The sequence below is a fragment of the Carassius carassius genome, chromosome 13 (assembly GCF_963082965.1).
Source record: "Carassius carassius chromosome 13, fCarCar2.1, whole genome shotgun sequence".
Lineage (NCBI taxonomy): Eukaryota > Metazoa > Chordata > Actinopteri > Cypriniformes > Cyprinidae > Carassius > Carassius carassius.
Genome location: NC_081767.1, coordinates 15,553,446 through 15,571,969, shown reverse-complemented (window position 1 = coordinate 15,571,969; position 18,524 = coordinate 15,553,446). Strand labels below are relative to the sequence as shown.

At 37.5% G+C, this 18,524-nt stretch overlaps 1 protein-coding gene and 1 long non-coding RNA gene across 2 annotated transcripts in view; both read left to right on the top strand.

Annotated features, from left to right (window-relative positions):
• The window catches only part of LOC132155990 (uncharacterized), a 181,133-nt gene that overhangs the window by 106,218 nt on the left and 56,391 nt on the right, over positions 1-18,524 (top strand). The gene's annotated exons all lie outside the window — the stretch shown is intronic.
• LOC132155615 (extracellular calcium-sensing receptor-like) lies at positions 9,892-13,728 on the top strand. The gene is made up of 6 exons (XM_059564354.1): positions 9,892-10,100; positions 10,413-10,701; positions 10,804-11,541; positions 11,661-11,888; positions 12,534-12,657; positions 12,818-13,728. The coding sequence occupies exons 1-6, from the start codon at positions 9,892-9,894 to the stop codon at positions 13,726-13,728; spliced, it is 2,499 nt and encodes an 832-aa protein (XP_059420337.1).

Genomic DNA, 18,524 nt, shown 5'->3' with positions numbered 1-18,524 from the left:
AGCACCTCAACACATTACACTGCCACCTTGTGGTTAACTATGAACAACTATGAACTATGAGCAATTATAACAAGTTCAAAAACTCCCAACGTATCCAAAACAAGATCCATGTTGTTGTTGTTTTTTTTTTCATGCATGTACAATTTCACTTCACTGTAAATCATATTCCTTCAACCACGCTGGCATTCTACGCACTCTACTACTCTTCCTAAGATAAAATGTCACTGGTGGCTGCAAGTTCTCATTCTGAGTGGTAACAGGGCCTGTAAAGCAAGCTAGTTTGGATGCATTCCATTTCTTTTTGTCACTCAGCACAAAGGTACTCTTTCCGATTTGTTGCTCAATGTTCAGGGGTGGTGAGAACTGAGGAACACCCTTCCTCACATGCCCAGGTTGTTTCACTCTCACCTGGTCTTCTGGTTTGAAAGTGTGATACTTGGCACCTTGTCTTTTGTCAGTGTACATTTTACTCTTAAGCTGTTTGTTACTCACAGTATCACTAGAGCACATTTCTCACTTTTGGGGCCAACAGGAAAAACATGCAATTGCAATGATGGAGAAGTTTAGAAGGTTAAACGGCTGTAGTACTGTGAGGGGTAGCTCTGTAGCAATAACTCATGTAACATGTTTCCATGGTTTCCCCATCTGTTCTGCAGAAAGGATGCATTCTTTCAGGACTCGATTCCACTGCTCCACAGCGTCATTACCTTGTGGAAAATACACGCTACTATGCATGTGACTTATTCCTCTCTCCTTTAATAATGCTGCAAACACACTAGAGAGAAATTGAGGCCCGTTGTCAGTCACAACACACTGTGGATTTCCCTCTCTACTGAAAACTGATTGGAGGAATGATGTGACCTCCTCAGCAGTGACATTTGGAGAAAACGCTACCTCAGGCCAATTAGTATGATAATCCACCAGACAAATGGCAAAACAGCAGTCAGAAGGTCCTCTCTCAAAAGGTCCAACAATATCGATCGCTAGTTTCTGCCATGGTTCAGATGGTAGGCTGGGCAGGCTGAAGAGGAGCTGGTGCTGTTTTAGCCGATTTGTCATTCAGTTGGCATGTTAAGCAGGAAGAAACAGCCGACTGCATTTGAGCATCCATCTGAGGCCACCAGAATAATTCACACAACCTAAAAGGTTTTACTGCGCAACATAAAAGGAACAAGACCACGATGTTCACCTCTCCTCACTAGCACACCATCCACACTCAGTTCATCACGAATACGAAAGAAGGGCACCAGAACAGGATCCAGGTCACAGGATTTTTTCGGCCAGCCCTGCTTCCGAAGCAGCTATGAAATCCTCAACAGACAATGTAGGCAGCCCAGTAATGAAAGCAACCATTTCTGGTTCCACAGCACTATCATTTCCTGTTGGTAATGGCAGCCTGGATAGACAATCTGCAGCACAATTAAGATGTCCAGGTTGGTAGATGACATCATATGTGTAGCAAAGCAAGCGTGCCGACCACCGAGCGACCCGCATACCGGCATGGCCAATGCCTTTGGTTGCCAATAGTGTAGTGAGCGCACAATGATCAGTTTTGAGTGTAAAGTGTCGACCCCACAAATACGGCCACCTCTTTTCTACGGCCCAGACACAAGCCAACGCCTTCTTCTCGACCGTAGAGTATTTCCTTTTGGCTGCTGTAAGGGTTCTAGAAGCAAACACTACAATTCTCACAACAGAATCCGGGTGCATTTGTGTCAAAACCCCACCCAGTCCATAGTCAGAAGCGTCAGTCGACACTATAATGGAAAAGGAAGGGTCAAACAACGCAAGCACTTGACTTCCAGAAAGCAGTTCTTTCAGCTCTTTGAAGCTGCGTTCAGAAGACACAGTCCATTCAAACTTAGTAACTGATGCCTCTCTAAGTAGCTCTCTAAGTTGTAAAATATAAGACCAGAAGCGCTATATGTAAAAAAAATGCTTAAAGAAATCGGAATGATAGACATATGGAGGGAACTGCACTAACATGATAAACAATTTACTTTTTTCTACCACCCTCACTCCGTACACTCAAGAATTGACTATTTTTTATGCTAAATTCAGATAGACATAGGATTATAAATTGTGATATAGGAGTAAGAGACATTTCTGACCATGCAGTGGTGTACTTAATATTACATTTAGACAACAACCCCAAAGGGACTTTTTGGAGACTTAACACTAGCCTTCTGAATGATCCTCAGTGTCAAAAATATATAAAGACAGAATTTAAAGAGTATATGACCCATAATGACAATGGAGCAGTGCCTCCTAGCACATTATGGGATGCCGCAAAAGCTGTCATTAGAGGTAAACTCATGATGTGGTCGGCCCAGAAGAAAAAGGAAAAAGAAAGACAAATTAAAGATCTGACTGAAAAAATAGAATCACTAGAAAGTAAATATATGGAGTATAATGACACCAGTATTCTAAATGACATAATGGAGACTAAACCAACCTTTAACAACCTATATGAAAATCAAGTAGAGAAGAGAGCTAAGCTAATTAAACAAAAATTCTATAAAAAATGGCCCTATGTCTAAAAAACTACTTGCATGGAGAATAGTCCCACTCTTTTCGCCCTATTCATAGAGCCTCTGGCACAGGCAATCAGAGAAGGCAATGATATAACGGGGGTAACAATAAGAGATACACAACATAAGATATGTGCATATGCGGATGACATACTCGTGACACTTACCAGTCCTAATGTAAGCCTGCCTAAATTATTATCTCTTCTTAAAGAATTTGGTTCATACTCTGTCACGCTGTCTGGTCTCTGTTTCCCTGGGTGTCCACTAGTGGTCTCACTTCCCCATAGGCACCTCACCGTAGTCACTACAATTCCCACTAGCCTTGTCCCTTCATCACAGTAATTGCACTCCTGTTAATTGCACTCAGGTGTCTTCACTTGTTAGTCATTATCCTCCCTATATTAACCCGTCCTTTTCTGTTTGTCTGCATGGAGTCCTTACTTTCCATCACCGGGGTTCCTCGTGTTCCTAGTTTTCTAGTTCCTTTTCTTGATCCTGTTTGTTTATTTGTTTGTTTCTGTTTTGGACTGATGTTTGGTTAAGACCCCGGCTTGTTTTGACTCTGATTTTGGATTGCCCAATAAATCTCACACTGCACTTGGATCTCATGTCTCCTGTGTACCCGAACGTGACATACTCTGGCTATAAACTAAACCTACATAAAACTCAAACGCTTACTTTTAACTATGAAGCACAAGAAAATATTTATAAAATCTGTCAATTTAAATGGAAAACTAATAAATTAAATATTTAGGGGTACAAATACTTAAAGAGGTCTCGGCCATTTATGATCACAATTACATTCCTATAACAGCTGCTATTAAAGCAGACTTAAAACGATGGTCATTATTACCAATGAATATGTACAACAAAATAGATGCTATAAAGATGAATATACTACCCAGGCTGCTTTTTCTTTTTCAATCCTTGCCTGTTGAAGTGCCTCCCAAGCAATTCAGTGATTGGAATAGAACTATCTCATCTTTTATTTGGGTAAAACAAAAACCAAGGATTAGATATCAAACATTACAACTCCCCAAGGACAAAGGTGGCATGGCTCTACCGTGCTTGGAGGATTATTATAGAGCAGCAGTTACGTTCTCTGGTCTGTTGGTGTGACCCTGTGTGTGATGCAAAATGGAAGGACCTAGAGCAAAGTCAAGTAAGCATACCTCTCCAAACTATACTGGGTGAAAAAGCTCTCTTGAAAAAGCATCTGAAAAAATTAAGTAATTGGATGACAGTCCCTCTTAATATCTGGCACAAACTACTTAAAAATAAGGAATTTGAAAGAAATATACGAACATTACGTTGTGTGAAATATGATACAGAATTTGCACCAGCTGGGCTGGACGGTAGATTCAAACACTGGACTAATTCAGGTATCACCTCGTACTGTATAATATCCTCCACTGATGGTTAGGATACTTTCAAAAAACTCATGGATACAATTTAGGGAAGGAAGATTTTTTCAGATACCTTCAACTATTACACCACTTTGATAAGCATATTAGAACTACTGGAGAGAAGGGAAAAGACCTGATTAGAGTATTCATTGATGTATATAAGGGTAATACTAACAGAAAACTAATTTCCAGGTTATAATCATATTTACAGTTAGACGGGACTTTCAACAATGTATGTAAAAAAGAGGTGGGAGAAAGAAGCTAACATAAAGATAAGCGAAGATGACTGGTTGAATATATGTAGGACACAATCTAACACTTCTAGCTTGGGGTTGTGGAGAGAATTCACCTGGAAAAACACTTTAAGATTCTTTATAACCCCTAATATAAAAAAGTCACAGAGTAACAATCCTAAACATGGTCAGTGTTGGAGAATGTGTGGTAATATGTCTGCTGGTCACTTCCATATCTTTTGGGAATGCCCTATTATTTCTTTGTATTGGATAGAAGTGATGAAGGTAATTAGATCAATATTCGGTTCAGAGCTCGAGTTTAATTTCAGTGTTATATATTAAGGAAAACTACAAACAGGGCTGGGAAAGACAGATAGATATCTGTTACAAATACTTTTAGCAGGTACCAAGAAAGCAATAACTAGGAAAAGGCTACGTAAAGATTCCCCGACAATTGTTGAATGGATAGAAATAGTTAAGGAAATTTGTGTTATGGAACATTTGACTTCCTCTCTGAGATATGCTCAAAAGAAATGTGAAGCATATTGGAAAAAAATGGATATTGTATCTGAATACAAATTGAGATGTATATACCTTTATTTATTTACTTATTTTCCCCTTTTCTTTTCTTTTCCTTTTCTGTTTTACATGATGTTGAACAATTCTGTTTAACCTATGATTATTTTGCTTGATGTCCCTTGGTCTATCGGTCTGGTTTTCTTTTTTGTTTACTTGTCAAAAACTAAAACAAAAATAAAGTTTAAAGAATTGCTGAGTCAGGGTTTGGACTTCAGCTCTGGCTGCATGCTGATGGCCTTCTAAGGCATCAGCTCTGGTGTCTCTTTCATTAAAGGGTTAGTTCACCCAATAATCAAAATAATGTCATTAATAACTCACCCTCATGTCGTTCCAAACCCGTGAGACCTCCGTTTATCTTCAGAACACAGGTTAAGATATTTTAGATTTAGTCTGAGAGCTCTCAGTCCCTCCATTGAAACTGTGTGCACGGTATACTGTCCATGTCCAGAAAGGTAAGAAAAACAGTAGTCCATGTGACATCAGAGGGTCAGTTAGAATTTTTTGAAGCATCGAAAATACATTTTGGTCCAAAAAAGCAAAAGCTACGACTTTATTCATCATTGTCTTCTCTTCCGTGTCTGTTGTGAGAGAGTTTAAAACACAACAGTTTAGAGATATCCGGTTTGCGAACGAATCATTCGATGTAACCTGATCTTCTTGAACCAGTTCACCAAATCGAACTGAATCGTTTAAAACGGTTCGCGTCTCCAATAAGCATTAATCAGCAAATGACTTAAGCTGTTAACTTTTTTAATGTGGCTGACACTCCCTCTGAGTTAAAACAAACCAATATCCCGGAGTAATTAATGTACTCAAACAGTACACTGACCTAACTGAGAGAGAGAGAGAGAGAGAGAGAGAGAGAGAGAGAGAGGAGTGGTTAGAAGTTACAATTTACACGCAGACCTATCTAAGTGTCAGCCAGATGCTGACGGCTAGCAGTTGAGGTAAAGGTATTAGATTAGCCTGTATGGCTGCTAAAAGAGTTAGCTCTGGCTACACACAGTTCTTTGTTTACACAAAGGTCTGTGAAGTGAGTGCTGTTATCAGATTCACCTGGAAGAGTCTGCTCACACTTCAGGGGTCACATGTTGCTAGGAGACCAATGCAAGCTCACATCACAGCCCAAGCGGAGCAGCAATTGATCTGCACTGTCAGCGTGCACAGGAAACTCACATGTGGTGAGAGGAGGTGGGCTCAGTCGTGACGTCACATGCAACTCATTCACAAATCAAAACAGCATGTTCACTTCACAGGCAATGATGAATTCATAGTTAGCTACGCTGGAATAACACCATTAATTTAACGTAAATGTCTCACATGAGCGGGTCACTATGAATACAATGATACGTAACACATAATAAGCAGTGTTCGAATTGAGTCAAAGCTCTTGGGGGGTCCCCCAACCCCCCCCCCCCCCCCCAAAAAAAACAACTAATAATATACATATTTGTATTTATTTATTTCATATAATAATATAATTTACTTTACTTGTGAATTTAATTTACTTTGTGTGTTTCATAACATGTTTTTGCAGCTGAGCATTTACTATGTAAAATTAAATAAAAATCTATGAAATAACAAGATGGCTCTTCTCTTCTTTCCCTTGTCCATATCTGAGAAAATAATGTAAGATGTAAGTTGTAATATTATATTTGTTGTCGTTACTGTGAATATATTTAAGAAAGCACTCCATGTTATTCATGCTACTTATTAAGGTTATTAATGGTGATATACTTTGAACAGTGCACATGTAGGCATTTTATTTCATTAAAAAAACTAATTTATCTTGAATGTAGTTACATAACCCTTTCATATTTTCAAGCAGAAGTTGTTATAGTTGGGTAAACTTCTATAGTGGTGAATGAGAGTATATGTTTAAATATATGTTTTGTCACAATAGTGTTTCTACAAGAGGGAAAAATAGAAATAATTTGATACGATTACGATGCTGATGACCATTAATCAATTTTGATCTCTTGATTCACTATCAATTCACATGAATAGGCCTACTGTACTTACATTTCTTGGGTTAAACTCAGTATTTTCTTGCATTAATTAATATTCACTTGTGTGTGCTTATACGAGTATCTTTTTAAAATGTATAATCTAGTGTTTGATCATGTCTAAATATTTATTTAAATGCAAAACCTAAAAATAAGTAAGCAGTTATGACCTGCAATACTCTTTTGAGCAACTAGAGTATGTATATTTATTAGAGTGGGTAAGCAATGGCATTGCAAATGGAAATTATTATTTTTCTGGCCACAAAATGACTTTAATTTGCCTCTTTGCATTGAATTTAAAATCCTTTTCTCCACTTAACCTTAAATACTACACTAATTGTATTAGGCTATACATAATAATGGAAAATAGGATACAATTCATAACAAAAACGGTTGATCTGCATGTTTGTCTTCGGCGTAATAATCAATGCATGTGTGTCTCACGCACAATTCGTGAGAGTTAGCAACCCTGCTTTATCATCGTTGACACAAAAAAAGCCTTCACCTGATGAACATTTTCATCAGTAATAATGTCCTTAATTAAATTAACACTGTTTTTGAGCAGTTAAGGTTACTAGATTTAAAATGATTTGTTTAATTCAGAATGGGTGCAATGCTAGCTCCAAACAAGATTCTATTTTTCTCAGAATTACGTTAGATGGCTAATTACAACTAACAAGCCGATAGTGAGCTAGCATCATAAGATAAAAAAAACAACTATTGACAGACCAAGATTATAAGTGACTCTCTGATTCTAAGATAAACACTTATTCAGTAGCAATAAATTAGGTGTACCAAACAATCATAAAACAAAGAAATATTATCTTACCGTTATCGTGAGGTAAAATAATGACGAAGGATCACTCTGTCAGCCAATCACACAGCGACGTCGCGCCCGCAGTCTGTAAATTCCTTCAGAAAACAGCGTGTGGCGCACTTGAGCGTATTTTCAGATGCACATCTAATTTGAAGTAGCTTTTTATGGGAGCGGCACTTTTTACAGTCTATGGAGCGGCAGCGCAATACTTTGGTAAAAAATAGATAGATAGGGCTATGTCAAATATTGTTTCTATTTTAGTTTTAATGAAAAACCAGGGGACCCCCCAAGGTCATTTTTTTGGGCCTTATGGGGGGTCCCTTGATGCTTATGGGGGGTCCCGGACCCCCCCAGCCCCCCCTCAATTCGAACACTGATAATAAGGCCTTAAATCTGTAAAATGAAGAGCATAATCTGAGATTTCTTAGTCAGAAAAGTCATTCCCTCTACTAACACAGAAATTAGGGTTTCTTCGCTGAAATCAGGTTAGTTTCTTATCGTACGATTTAAACATTATAGCACTGAAAACTTTCTACTGCTTGCAAGAAGGCAAATTCAAGCTATAGTTTTATTTTGATCAGAAACTGGTGCGTGCATGTATAAGAAGTTATGAGACAGATGCATAAGACTGATTACTGGGTCTGTTTGCAAGCAATGTTTAAGCACAGTTGTAAGTTGGTCTGTGTTCAAAAGCACAAACAGACAGGCACTATTTTTTTAGAAGAGTAATTTATTTGTTTTGAAGTGGATAAAAATTTATATATGCCTTAGTCAGGTGATTCCATTGGGTTGTGTTAAATCCTTTTACTTATCAGCACAGACTTGTGTTCTGTGTGAAGCGTGTGGGATCTAAAAACTCAGGCAATTTGATAATACCTAGAATATCAAAATCAACTGCGGGCGGCAGATCCTTTTCCTATTTGGCGCCTAAACTCTGGAATAACCTACCTAACATTGTTCGGGAGGTAGACACACTCTTGCAGTTTAAATCTAGATTAAAGACCCATCTCTTTAACCTGGCTTACACATAACATACTAATATGCTTTTAATATCCAAATCCGTTAAAGGATTTTTAGGCTGCATTAATTAGGTAAACCGGAACCGGGAACACTTGCCATACCACCCGATGTACTTGCTACATCATTAGAAGAATGGCATCTTCGCTAATATTAGTCTGTTTCTCTCTTATTCCGAGGTCACCGTAGCCACCAGATCCAGTCTGTATCCAGATCAGAGGGTCACTGCAGTCACCCGGATCCAGTACGTATCCAGACCAGATGGTGGATCAGCACCTAGGAAAGACCTATACATCCATGAAAGACAGCGGAGACCAGGACAACTAGAGCCCCAGATACAGATCCCCTGTAAAGACCTTGTCTCAGATGACCACCAGGACAAGACCACAGGAAACAGATGATTCTTCTGCACAATCTGACTTTGCTGAAGCCTGGAATTGAACTACTGGTTTCGTCTGGTCAGAGGAGAACTGGCCCCCCAACTGAGCCTGGTTTCTCCCAAGGTTTTTTTCTCCATTCTGTCACCAATGGAGTTTCGGTTCCTTGCTGTTGTCGCCTCTGGCTTGCCTAGTTGGGGTCACTTCATCTACAGCGATATCATTGACTTGATTGCAAATAAATGCACAGACACTATTTAAACTGAACAGAGATGACATCACTGAATTCAATGATGAACTGCCTTTAACTGTCATTTTGAATTATTGACACACTGTTTTCCTAATGAATGTTGTTTAGTTGCTTTGACGCAATGTATTTTGTTTAAAGCGCTATATAAATAAAGGTGACTTGACTTGACTAGTGATAAAGTAAACCTCTGAAACAGCTTTACCTGCACTGAAGCTCACATCAGGTGCACAGAGTTAAAGATTCCATGTGTGTCAGAGAAGACAGCTGTCTATACCCTCACCAGTCAGCACTTATACTGCAGTACACACTACAAAGTGTTCAACACCTGTTATAGATAATGTGTAAATGCATGAATAAATAATTTACAAAGCTTTTTGCATCCCCTAATCTAAGGTGTAAACTATTCATCACTTGTAAATATGTTACATTTGTAGACCTTTCTTACCTGTTAACAAATTATTTTGTATATGTATAAAAGTCATTTATGACACATTCTGCATCCCCTAATCTAAAGTGTAAACCATTCATCACTTGCTTGAACTGCCTCATGTCCTGCCCTATGACGTAACTGACTACATTCACAATTATCCATCCATATTAATTATGTCTATAAAGTGCAAAAGATTTTGTCAGGTCACTTGCATTTGGCAGGTGCGGTGGAACTGAGTCTTTGGGATGCTTATCTTTCTTTACACACTTCTGACATTCTATCATCTGAATACAAAGGCAGAAAACACTGTTTGCCAAATAATGGGAGACCCTGAGTATCCGCTGCTTTCCAAGGATGGAGACATAATCATTGGAGCACTCTTTGTTATCCACACTGAAATATCATTACCTTCATTTGAGTTTACACGTAAACCTCAGCATATATCATGCTCCAGGTTTGTTTCTTTATTTTGTAAAAGGAAACTTTTGAGCATTTTACATTTACATTTGTTATTGATTTATCAGGTGCCTTAATCCAAATAATCTATTTATGAATGTTTTTTTATTTATCTTTTTTCTTAATGAAAATTTATGGCAGCTAATCAATCAAATTAACTTTTTAATAGCAAAACAACCATAACATCCAAAATATTGTGGTGTTAAGCCATGCTTATGTAAAAAAGTTTATATTTGCTTTTTCATTGCTTTTTATTGATCTTTTTCCAAATTTAGTTGCTTTTTAACCTGATGTTCTAATGTCTCCACAGTGTGAATATAAAAGATTTCCGGCTGGCTCAAACCATGATATTTGCCATTGAGGAGATTAACAAAAGTAAAAGCTTGCTCCCAAATATTTCTGTTGGCTACAAGATTTATGATACCTGTGGTTCAAGACTATATTCTATGAGTGCAACCATGGCATTGATGAATGGCGATGATATTGCAGCAGGGGACAGATGCAATGGGAAGTCTCCTATACATGCTATCATAGGAGAAACAGAGTCTTCAAACACAGTGATTTTATCCAGAACCACTGAACCTTTTAAAATTCCAGTGGTAAGTAGCAAGTACAGTTAAAGTTTGACAATACTGATACTATACTTATATACTGATGCATTCTTGTGTTTTTTTACTATTTATTTATTTACTTATTTATAGATAAGTCCCTCAGCCACATGTGACTGTCTTAGTAATAGGAAAGATTATCCACATTTCTTCAGGACTATTTCAAGTGATTACCACCAGAGCAGAGCACTTGCATACATAATCAAGCACTTTGGCTGGTCTTGGGTGGGAGCTGTGAACAGTGACAATGACTATGGAAATAATGGAATGGCCATATTTCTGAAAACTGCCACAGAAGAGGGGATCTGTGTGGAGTACTCTGTGAAATTCCTGAGGACAGAGCATGAAAAAATTAGAAATGTTGTGGACATCATAAAACAAGGCACTACTAAAGTAATTGTTGCATTTCTTACTGGTTTTGAGATGAAAAGTTTAATTGAGCAGCTAGGTATTCAGAACATTACAGGTCTCCAAATGATTGGAGTTGAGGCTTGGATAACTTCAAAAAGTTTGATGACTCCAAACAGTTTTTATGTGCTGGGAGGATCACTGGGCTTTGCAGTGAGAAAAATTCAAATTGAAGGGTTTGCAGATTATGTTATGAAAGCATTCTGGGACACCGCTTTTCCATGCTCTTTTAATGCTGAATTAAATTGCAGTCGATATCAGGATCTATTTGTGGTGAAAAACTATAATGAAGATGTGCCAGAACAAAGATTTCCAAGCTATGTTTACAAAGCAGTTTATGCTGTGGCTCATTCACTACACAGTCTACTCAAGTGCAGAGAACGAGATGGTTGTGACGGAGGCCTGACAATACAACCACAGCAGGTATAAAAAATAAAAAAGAATTTAAAAAAATAAACAAATCCAAGCAGAGGCCCTATTTTTGACTTTCAATGTGTTAAAAAATGCTTTAGCTATAATTTATCAACATTTTATTCCATTAGGTGGTTGAGGCTCTGAAAAAGGTAAATTTCACTGTAAAGACAGGAGATCATGTGTGGTTTGACATCACTGGTGGTGCAGTGGCACAGTATGAAATTGTGAACTGGCAGCAGGACTCTGATGGATCATTACGGTTTAAATCAGTGGGATACTACGATGCCTCACTGCCCCCTGATCAGCGCTTTGTGATTATCACTAAAAACATAATCTGGGCCAGAGGACAACTTGAGGTAAAAGGCAAAATTTGTATGTGCAAAATAGTTTGTTTAAACTGTGGCAATGTAATGTCAAATTTCGAAATCATCCTTCTGGGTAAATACAAAATAAGTTTGTATTTAATTTGAGTAAGTACAAAGTAAATAACAAATACATTCACAAGAAAGTACATGACAGAAAAAGTCTGATTCCCACACAGGTTTACATTTGTGTACTGCTTGAATGATATTAGCTATTGTGCCATTCTTCATTTTACAAGTTAACTTTGTGAATCCAAAAAAAAAACAAAGAAAAGTCAAATGATTCTGGTGGAAAGACAATACAAAAGTCCAAAACAGGTTACATTTTTAGAATGAAAAATCAAATCAGATTTGAGTAAGCGAATAAAAGAAACTGCAGAGAGCATTACTAGTATTATGCTAAACAGACTGTGTTTGTTCACTAAACTTAGGGTAACACAGCATTGATGATGATTTTTCTAAAACAGACCTTTCAAACTATTGTTTTGTCCTCGAGATACACTGAACATTTGTGCCATTTTATGCTTCAAAAGAAGAACTAATCTCTTCTGAATAATACTGGCACTTTTATTTATTTGTTTACAATTTTCACTTTATATTCAGTATAAATAACTATGTTTAATGTGATTTTCCATGTAGAAACCGAGGTCTGTGTGCAGTGAGAGTTGTCCTCCAGGCACTAGGAAGGCTGCACAGAAAGGAAGACCTGTCTGCTGTTATGACTGTATTCCATGTGCAGAAGGAGAAATCAGTACTGAGACAGGTAATCTTCAGCCCATCTCACATTTTCAAAGAAAATGGATCAGTGGCTCATTTTGTATTATTCTTCTATTGTTCAGAATAAAGTTTTTTATCAAAGGAGCTCAAAAATAAAACAATTTCCTTTTTATCTGTAACTACAGTAAACACAACTTCCTTTCCAGATTCAATTAACTGTAAGCAGTGCCCAGAAGAATACTGGTCTAATGCTGAGAAAAATAAATGTATATTAAAGGCTATAGAGTTTCTGTCATTCACAGAAGTTATGGGTATAGTGTTAGTCTTTTTCTCATTGTTTGGAGCAGGATTAACTGCGCTGGTGGCCATCCTGTTTTACAGCAAAAAGGACACCCCCATAGTAAAAGCCAACAACTCAGAGCTGAGCTTTCTGCTGCTCTTCTCATTGACTCTGTGTTTCCTCTGTTCACTTACTTTCATTGGTCGTCCCACAGAGTGGTCCTGTATGTTGCGACACACAGCATTTGGGATCACTTTTGTCCTCTGTATCTCCTGTGTTCTGGGGAAAACAATAGTGGTGTTAATGGCCTTTAAGGCTACACTTCCTGGAAGTAATGTCATGAAATGGTTTGGGCCTGCACAACAACGACTCAGTGTTCTTGCCTTTACACTTATACAAGTTCTTATCTGTGTGCTTTGGATAACAATATCTCCTCCTTTTCCCTACAAAAATATGAAATATTATCATGAAAAGATAATTCTTGAATGCCATCTGGGTTCTACTATAGGTTTCTCTGCTGTTCTAGGTTATATTGGCCTGCTGGCTGTCTTGTGCTTCATTTTGGCTTTTCTGGCTCGCACACTGCCTGATAAGTTCAATGAAGCCAAATTCATCACATTCAGTATTCTCATATTTTGTGCTGTATGGATCTCATTTATTCCAGCTTATGTCAGTTCTTCTGGAAAATTTATTGTAGCTGTGGAGATATTTGCCATTTTAGCCTCAAGCTTTGGTTTGCTATTTTGCATATTTGCACCTAAATGTTACATCATCCTGCTCAAGCCAGAACAAAATACAAAACAACATATGATGGGAAAAAAATCATCTAACTTTTGAGAAATAAAATAGCTATATAATTGCTAAATGTAATTTTTAGTACTATCAATGTCAGCACCCCCCACCCCCATATTGAAGAGGGAAAAAAAGGAAATAAAAATAAAACACATATGATGATTAACATTTTTGTACAGCTACATCAGAAGAGCAAGGAAGGCCAAATCTATTTACATTTATTTTATTTTTGTGCAACTGCTAGTCTACAACATTCTGCAAATGGAATGCAGAGTACACATGATGCTTTCTCAATGTTCAATACAACCTGAATTGATCAGATTGATCAAAATGTAACGAATATGATACATTTTTGTAATGCTTGCACATTTTTTACCTTGCCTATAGTTCAACAAACAACTTTGCAGGAAAATGATATGATGTTACTCTACATTAAAAGTTACAACATTTGTAATTAGATCTGCACCAAAAACAGCCACCAAGGAACACTCTAACTTCCATTATCCTGTCACAAATATATGTATATACTCACTAGTACATATTTATGAAGTTTAATAATATGTGTGTTTGAAAGAAACTTTTTAATTGAGGAAAACATGATATATATATATATATATATATATATATATATATATATATATATATATATCATTCTCATTATTATCATTTATAACTAATGCTTTACAAGTGTTTTACAACTTCATGACAATTAAGCACTGAAATAAAGACTTTAGTGGCCTACTATTCTTTTGCCTGTCATTGTTTTTTTATCACTTACTTTTTGTCCTTTGTTTGAAATCATTGGGTAGAGGTCAAACTGAAGTGACTGGTGACATGTTGCAACCTGCAAAACAGGCTGACGCAAAGACTCCAGTGACTTGTACTTGTCCGGAAGCTAGGTTGATAGGAGTCTCAACAAAAAACAAAAAATTGATTTCATTAATAAATTAATAACATTAACTGAGGCACAGCTGGAAGCTACACCCTAGTGGTGTCAAAACATGTTTATTGATTTTCAACAACAATGAAGAAACAACTGATGTAACCTACTGTTAAATTGAGTATAGTGTCTCAAGTTACTTATGTAACCATGGTTCCCTGAGTAGGGAACAAGACACTGCGTCCTCTAGGGGTTGCTATCAGGGAATCCCTCGCCGTGACCCGTGTCTGAAGCATACTGTACATTCCAGATAGGGCAGCCTGAAAACATAAGCCCAGACCAGACATCCAGGAAATTTTGCAGTGCCGAGCTGGGGGCCTGATGATAAATAAGGGCCCAAGGCAAGGCAAGGCAAGTTTATTTATATAGCACATTTTGTACACAATGGTAATTCAAAGTGCTTTACATAAAACAAAGTAAAAATAGACTTATTTAAAATTAATTTAAAACAATAAAAAAAAAATGGTTTAACATAAAATACAGTGAACACATAAGATACAGTGCAGTCAGTTTGGACATCGCACACTGCTCATTCAGTAAATGCACAGCTAAACAGAGGAGTTTCGAGCCTAGTTTTAAAAGTGGTAAATGTTTTAGCACATCTGATCTCTTCTGGAAGCTGATTCCAACTGCGGGCGGCATAGTAACTAAAGGCAGACTCCCCTTGTTTTGTGTTAACCCCTTCTAATTCTAACTGACTCGATCCTAATGATCTGAGTGGTCTGTTAGGTTTATATTTAGTGAACATATCTGCAATATATTTCAGTCCTAGGTCACTGAGTGATTTATAAATGAGTAAAAGTACTTTAAAATCAATCCTAAATGTAACTGGAAGTCAGTGTAAGAATTTGAGTACTGGTGTGATATGCTCAGATTTTCTGATTCAAGTCAGAATCCTGGCAACAGCGTTCTGGATGAGCTGCAGCTGTGTAATGGTCTTCTTGTGAAGGCCAGTGAGGAGACCATTACAATAGTCCACCCCTGCTGGTGATAAAGGCATGAACAAGTTTCTCCAAGTCTTGACTGGCAGCAGAAGCCTGTGATCTGGCCGCGTGATTAGGTCTGTGACGTCCCCATGACAACCGCGTCAATGCCAACGGCAGTAGCACAAATTGCAAATTGTTTTATTTAGACTACAAGTCTATGGTAATTTACAAATAACCTCAAACGCCATACACAGTGTTTCCTTTAGATTGGCATGTTTGAGCACAGGAAAATACAGTACAAGTGTCTTCAAGTACTCGTGATTGCAAATGCCTGCCTGTTCAGGCTTGGTGAGGCTTTCTCCAAACTGGCCAAATACAAACGTGACAGCGATAAATCAAAGATGGTAACAAGAAATGTGGCAACAATTTCTATTTGAGTTGTTTACCATACCGAGTTTTAGTTTAACTTTCATCCAAGCACTGAAGTGAATGTAGAAATGTTATTGTAATGATATCACCTTTCATATTCATCCGGAAGAAGGAGGCGGGAAACGGCGGACAATCAAAAACATTTTAATAACAAAATAAACACAAAAACAGCGCATCAGCCCCTCACGGACGACTGATGCGCGCAAAATAAAAACCAAAACACAACTAAAAGCCCAGGCCTGGTCCTCTCTCGTCCTTCACTGTCGTCGCTCCAGTTTTATATCCTTCCATCTCCTCCATGGGCCTCGAGACCGGTGGGTCGAACAGGTGTAGTTCATCTCCAATCACTCCCCCGGCCTCGCTCCCATGTCCCTCGGCCCCGCCCCACTCGTCACAGTTATATTATTTTATGTTTATATGATTCAACTTAAAATTGCATTGTTAATCAAAAGCAGAAGTAATGCAGACACTGATAAGGGATATGGCATATGGCACTGATAAGGGCCTGTGCTTTCAGCTTTCTTACAATGAAAAAAGCATGTTTTTTACCCCAGCCGTGCAAAGGGGTATTGCAAATGATGTAAAGTGAGCCTTAACCACTCCATCGCAATCTTATGTAGAATAATATAAACATTAAATAAAATCAAACATCTACATTCACTATATAATCCAGTCTCCCCTGTAGCTCCCATGACCTAAATTCCTAGAATGCATTGCCGCTGTTACAACACAGTCACAACCTTGTTCTTATTGTAAATTCTGTGAGTCTGGCTTCCATTTCCATTTCCTGCACGTTGTTATTGTCCTCGTTATTTAACTATAGCAGCTAATAAACCAGAAGTCTCACCCATAGGCTTACTTCCGCATTGAAGAAAAAGGTTGATTTCAATTTGTGACAGTTATGGTATGTTGAAAAACTCCAATCTCATTTTCTCCATTTTATAAAAACTGGGTCGGTATTTTTGTAGTGATGTAGGATGATTTTGAAGTTGGAGGAGAAAATGAGTTGTTCGACCTACCCTAACAATTTTGAACGGAACTGCACAGAGTAGCCTATGAATGCGCATTGCAGAGCTACCAAGACGAGCGTTTAAGATTAAAATGTATATAATTTTTAGGGCTGCAACTAACGATTATTTTGATAATTGATTTGTTGGCCGATAATTATTCAGATTAATTGGATTAAAATCCCTATTTTCTTTATTTTAATTTTACTGACAAAAACACATTCCACATTCTGCCCAATGTCTTTAAAACAAATTTGCCAACTGAATGCTATGAAAACATACAGTGCTTAACAATGTATTAGACCACCTCTCATAAGACAAAACAGAAATATTTTAGGAATCTGACAAAAAAAAAATATTCTAAAAATGTTATTGTAGTTTTTGGAAAAATAACAAACTGGAACAACTAAATAGTATTTATTCACATAATAAAAAAATGCCCCCCTTTGCTTTTGAAAACAGCTCACATGCTTGCTGGCATTGTTTATGTACTTTTTGAATAATTAGGTATCTAAAAAAAAACACTATAAAGCACTTTATTTTTTTCACAGATAACAGCAATAATTACATTATAGCATTAAAAATAGCTTACTATTGTTACTAAAAAGCTTACACATATTGGAGGTATAACCAATACAGAAAGCTAAATAAAATCACAATATTGCTCTGCAGGAACGTGTCGCGTGCAATTTGATCAGAGTCAGTCTTCTCTTACTGTCATTTTTTTTTTTATCCTGTAAAAGCATCTGATATTTATATTAAAACGATTACATGCTGCTGTCCCTTCACAGTTCCTACTCCCATAAATTACTTGCACTGCATGTTTTTAAACTTTTAAACCTACATATAAATGTTAAACAACAGATATTTAAGCAAAATTAATGTTTTTGTGCTGAATAGTGTCTCCCTCTCTACTGTGTTTCATCCGTTTAACGCGTGCGCCGGCGCCCTTTCATTAAAGATTTTAACTTAACGAAGACTATGAAAGCGGGCGTTTATGCAAAATGTTTAAGTCTTGCTTGAATTTGTAACATTTACACATAAGGATACTGTTAACCAGGGCTTAATTTGTGCCTCATTTTGGCGGATCCCCCTCCTCCAGGGGAGGCGTCTCAGTATGGCAGACAGAGAATAGCCAGATATGTGCCGTGAAAAACTATCCAAAATTCATATCCCTATTATAATTCGTTATTATTATTATTAAATCACAGGGTTTTAGAAATATTTAACCAATGATAAGTATGTAAAGGAGCTTGTAAAACTCTGTAACGCCATTGGATCCTCAAGCTCTCGCGAAACCTCGTCACTTCACCCCGCCTCCACTCAGATTGACGCACGTGCACAGCCTGCAGGAGACAGATCTCCACTTGTTTGCAAAGCAAGTGTTAACAAATAACATTGAATAGTACAGCATTTCTTTACTCAAACACTATGTCTGTAAAGGCTATTGTTTTTGTGTGTTTGAAGACTGGAGAAGTACCGTATTTTCCGGACTATAAGTCGCACTTTTTTTCATAGTTCGGCTGGTCCTGCCACTTA